Source organism: Hyposmocoma kahamanoa, unplaced genomic scaffold, assembly GCF_003589595.1.
Source record: "Hyposmocoma kahamanoa isolate Upper Pololo Valley unplaced genomic scaffold, ASM358959v1 94, whole genome shotgun sequence".
Lineage (NCBI taxonomy): Eukaryota > Metazoa > Arthropoda > Insecta > Lepidoptera > Cosmopterigidae > Hyposmocoma > Hyposmocoma kahamanoa.
The window spans coordinates 10,522,591-10,528,228 of record NW_020654878.1 but is presented as its reverse complement, the minus strand read 5'-3'; the positions used below and the strand labels follow the sequence as shown (position 1 = coordinate 10,528,228).

At 35.6% G+C, this 5,638-nt stretch overlaps 1 protein-coding gene across 1 annotated transcript; it reads left to right on the top strand.

Moving 5' to 3' along the window:
- The first annotated feature begins 973 nt into the window (after positions 1-973).
- On the top strand, positions 974-1,687 carry LOC113237881 (uncharacterized protein CG16817-like). Its single transcript, XM_026474580.1, has one exon. The coding sequence runs from the start codon at positions 1,094-1,096 to the stop codon at positions 1,589-1,591; it is 498 nt and encodes a 165-aa protein (XP_026330365.1). The 5' UTR covers positions 974-1,093; the 3' UTR covers positions 1,592-1,687.
- The last annotated feature ends 3,951 nt before the right edge of the window (positions 1,688-5,638 follow it).

Genomic DNA, 5,638 nt, shown 5'->3' with positions numbered 1-5,638 from the left:
CAAAATCACGATGATTTATCACTGTGATACCCGGAACGACAGTCACGGCGATAGAAATGTAACGCTATTCCCCGTGTCTACTCGACGATTTTCATTAAGTGACGGCATTCATTTCAACGTGCGATATATTTATATATTCTAAGGGTAGCGCTAAAAACAACAAATCAGTTTGTTCTAGTCGAGAAACCTGGATTAAATCGATAAAATTTAAACTTGCGGTGATGCTTTACTGTCCACGCTGAGAACTCTGGCGACACCATTTTTTAATTTCGAATGTAAACACATGAAAAGCTCTTATAACAAACAAAATAAAGTTGAAATACAACGGATTATTTATAAATCGCTACACATATACTCGATGCGCTACACTCAACGTCTACGGAACCGACATGGACGAATGCGATGTGGACTTGATTGTTTTTATATATAAACATTTATAAAAAAAGTACCTATGTTATACTAAGTGAGCCTAGTTTTTTATTTGATTTGATTTTGCAGACCACGTAAGACGAAATGCAGGTGACAAAGAAATGAAACGACTAATATTTTACGACTTAAATATTTTTTTAAATAGGTTTTAAAATTTTTCGATAGTCTCGACATTTGTGTGTATTCGAACGAGCAGGTCATGGAAAGACCGAGAAAAAATTAACTGACATTTAGCGAGTTACCGCATTAACTCACAATCTACCAAACGGTAGTAATTGGAGTAATGGAGTTCATTATATTAAGCAACTCATATGTATACTACATTATTATATTACAAGTATATTATAGACTGCGATGTAATGAAATTGAATAAGCAGAAAATTATTATGGACAATTATGAAAATTTGGGAATAAAGTAAGAAAAATAATTTTAGACTCAAATGGTATTTATTTTGTGCAGTGACATGTGCGTTGTAGTTATAGAGTACATTTTATAATATTTTTATGGCAACACGGATTTCCATAAATGAAATGAATCGGCGAGTCGGTGAATAGAATTTCAATCATCGTGGTTTTATATGTGATTGACACGAAAAATTCTGCGTTTGATCGATCATTCACAACGGAAGTATTGATATTCAGTTATTCATAATATAAAATAACCATGTCTAGTGAAACTCCGGTGCCTCCACCTGTTTTATGGGCTCAACGCAAGGAAGATGTCTTTCTCACATTTAGCGTCGAGGCTAAAGATCCAACTATTAAAATAGAAAAAGACTCTGTGTATTTTAAAGGAGTCAATGTGCAGGATAACAAACCGCATGAGGTAACCATACCTTTATACGATGCTGTGGTTCCAGAAAATAGCGCCTTTATAAATAAAGGCCGGTGCATAGAAATGGTGCTTCGTAAAGAAAAGAAGGATGCTCCGTACTGGCCGTCACTCACAAAAGATAAGAAAAAACCACACTATCTCAAGGTAGATTTCAACAAATGGAGAGATGAGGACGACGAGGACGATGAGGGGGGTAACACTTATGACATAGAAGAGATGTTGCGGTCGATGGGAGGCGGCGGCGGTGCGGGCGACAAGCCCGATAAACCTTCATTCGACGACATGGAGAGCGATTCTGATGATGAAAACTTACCAGACCTTGAATGAAAATCCCATTTTAGCAATAATACCTATGTTTAACTCTGACAGTACATTGTGGATATTTTAAGATTTTTACAGTTACAATAAAACATATACAAAACATTTTCTTAATTTTTATTTAAAATTTAGTATTTAAATTCCACTTATTTATAAATTAAATTAAATTTATAAATTCGACAAAGAAGTATAGAATAAACTAGCTGCTTTCTCTCCGCTGTTGGTGAATAATAGGAAAAATAATGCCTGAATAGAACTTTAACAAGAGTGAATATAGTATGTTTGTCTATCTAGTCTTCTCAGTACTTCTATTATCCTAGAAACAATCTATCAAAAAAAAGTATGTGTATAGGACTTATATTTCTGAAATAATAGTATATCCTACTGGACCCACTAGTGGAACCAACAGTCCGGAAAGGTATATTTCAAACAAAATCCCAAAATGACTGACAAACTATGTTAGTGCATTAATTACATGTTACTTATTTGTCTGACGTACTAAAGGCTGGTAGCTTACGAATTATGGTGTGGAAACTAACCATATACATTTCTGTTTACATTGTCGATGTGTTGCAGTAGCACAACAGCAACCTGAACTGCCTGCTGTTATATTGGACGCGTAAACAGCATACAGGTATGTCTTATTACTTTACACTTGGTGAGATTTATTTATTAAATTAATAAGTAAATTTCAGAGATTATAAACATCTACGTACCATGTAGAAAAACCAATTCTAATAAATAAACAAGTAAGGTTGCAGCTTCATTTTGACATTAGAAATAATGATATTAAAGTGTGTTAGGGGAAGGGCTACCCTCCATCTGGGTTTCCCCAGATTTGTCTTAGTGACCTAAAACCTTCTAAAATAGTATCCAAGTAAAACACAACACTTTTCGAGTTCAGGGAAAAATACGATTCATTTTATTACAAACAAATTTAAATCACAATTCGGCACAAATACCCAAAACTAAAGAATTTATAAAAGTGGAAAACATAACTAATTTCGTCAAAAATAAAAAATTAAAGCTAAATTAAATTTCAATTTATACAATACAATAAATGTGTTAAAAATTTTTAGCAAGATGACCTATATTTGTTGATTAATACGCAGACAATTCTATTTTTAAATAATTTGACGTTAAAAACTTGCGTGTTATGAGCGTTAACTTTACCTACTAGGTTGCCTCAGACCAGCGTGTACCTATTGGTACCTATACTTATTTCATTTGTTTAGTAGGTATTGTTGAATGTTGTCAAAATAAATCGAAATAAAAAAAAGAAATAAAGGTGAAATAAATAAAAAAAATAAAATAAAATAAAAGTAAAATAAATAAAGGATAAACTGGGTACGGTTGAAAACTTGACACAAAGGACGATTGAAAAAAGACCGAATATCTTTCGAACCATATGAAATAAGGTGAGAGGTCCAAGGGGCGAAGAAGCGGACAAACAAGTCCCGACAAAAATCATATTGTTGTATCGCTCGCATTGCAGTTGTTTATAGGAAGCCCTATTGTGTTTTGAAAATCAAATGTAAGTATTTTTCTTCGGAGATTTCTCCAGTTATTATGATTATTATTGAAGTCTGACTATTGAGTGTATTTATGTGTTTGAAATAAAACTTGTAGAATAGGGTAGTATGATTAATTTAATGTGTCATTATTGCCACCCAAACTATAAACGGCTTTGTACCTAAGAGAGAGGTTGGGGACGGTTGAAACATTTTTTGTGGGTACAGTTGAAACAACATATTTATTTAATTTTCTTGTTTTCTAGATGCCTTCGAAAGACTTCAAGGGCGCAATTCGAATTTTACCCTTACACTTACATCTTGTACTATTAGGCTCTACTTTAAAAGGGCTATTAATAAAATACTTGTAATTGTAAACGTACAGTCAAGAGCACGTCAAGCTTGACACTTTGTACTTTGGACAGATCTTATCATAAGCGGTATAGAGTTGGATTCAAATCTTAAGTGTCAAGCCTGACGTGTTCTTGACTCTGTACCTACATACTCAACCAAAATAAACAATTTAAACTGCCTTTCACCACTTTAGCATTTTAACCCTTAATTGACAATGGTAACATATTGTGCTCTAAGTAATATATTAACCACTAATATTTATTGAATAATAACATACCGTATTGTGCTCTAAGCCGTATTGTATCTAAATTATGTTTGTTCTTGAGAAGAGGCTGAAAACCTTGAATCAGTGATTATACAATTTGTTTTTGCCGCCAAATTTTAAGTATTTATTCAAGTGAAAGTACAAACATTTAGTTATGTAATGGTGGGCGACAATTGTTTGGAACCCTGTAATTTGTGCGGGAAAAGTGACCACGCCCGTTTATCGAGTCCAAAGTGCTTGAACCGAAAAAAGCGTGTTCGTGAAACTGATTTAGGCAACAACCACGTAGTGTCAGCAGTATAGTGTACTTATGAAAAAGGGAATTAATTCTTTCGTCTGTACGCTGGCAGATAAAAGATTAGAGTTATTGAAAACGATTAGAAACGACGGCGACGTAAAAATAGTTGTCAAGACTCGGGTTTAAATTGTCGTATTTGGTAAATTACTTTTTCAAACACTATACTGTACTCGTGATGACTTCCTCTCCTGTTTCCAAAGTTTGAACCTTTACAATTCACCTGCGTATTGAAGGGTACACAACCTAAGCTACAAGATCCATTGGGTATTATTGAAAAATACAAGTTATTGAATAACAACGTGGTGTATAACGAAGCGTTGAGGTCGTTCACTTTAATGGCTATCGCTAAGGAATACAATACAATTTTGGAGACGAATATACACGCGCACGTTTTCAAACGCTCAAACCAATACATGTATTTCAAGTTTTTCCAAAATTTTATTGGTAGGGATAAGTAGAAATTAATTTCCACTTATCCCTACCCACACATAACAGTAGGTTAAGTGATTAGGCTTCAATGGTTTTTTCCGTGATCTCAATATAGTAAAGTCAAAGTCAAAATCAAAGAATCATTTATTCCATAGGTAAAATAAATTTTACACTTCAAACCGTCATTTTTTAAACTACTGCTCGTTTACTGTGCTGACTTCCCCGGGAAGAACGAGCAAGAAATTCTAGGGATTGCTCTTTTCAAATAAACTTAAAATGCTATGGAACACAATTTTAATCAAATTTATATGGAATCTAGACCCATGTCGTCTTTCCATACATCTTTATCTAAGGGCGAAACACGGACTTGGCTGTAAAAAATTGTGATTGGCTGTAGTAAATCATCAGGCGAGGGTTCAGGCCATAGTCCGCAACGCTGGCCCAATGCGGGTTGGGGACTTCACAAGTTTCCCGAGGGTTGTGAACGTTCTTCCACGTGCAGGTTACATCACGGTGTTTTACTTCACCGAAAAGTTCATTTTTAATTGAATTTTGCACATAAATTCCGAAAAACTCAGAGGTGCAAGCCCGGATTTAAAACCACGTGTGTCGTGCCTTTGCTTCAGAGGCGATTGGTGGCCATATGGCTACTATCAATCAAAGTAACCCGAATTGTTTCACATTACCCTGGCCTACATGGGGTCCACTCTTGTGTACACCCATTCAGGTTTCTATTTCTTCTTCTTTCTAGCCATTTTCAACCATATCGGTGTAGGCTTCCTTTCGTTTCTGCCATTTCTCTCGGTACTGTGCCACCTGTATCCAGTTCAACCCCGTTACTTGCTTTATGTCATCCCAAGGTTGTCATTCGGGGACCGCCTTACACTAGGAGCCTTGCTTTCGGGCAACGTGACCCGACCACCGCCACTTAAGTTTTCTTTCTTCTGTTCTTTCCTTTCCTGTTTGAGGCACATTCAGGTCTCATGTACCCCCAATTTTTTTACGCTGAACCCCTTATAGATTGGAATGGGCTTCTGGAGGTCAATAGACCACTTTGAGAATCATAACAGTAGATAAATGTTTCCCGGCCGGCCTGTTCCCGTTTCGCTTCCATCTTGCCCCGTCTCGTCCCCTGACAGTTTTTTGCACACGATGTTTGTGCCAAACTTGTGCCAAATTGCAACCGAAAAGTTGCACAA

Excerpts from the sequence above, each read along its gene's own strand:
- LOC113237881 (XM_026474580.1), top strand. The coding sequence starts at position 1,094 with ATGTCTAGTGAAACTCCGGTGCCTCCACCTGTTTTATGGGCTCAACGC.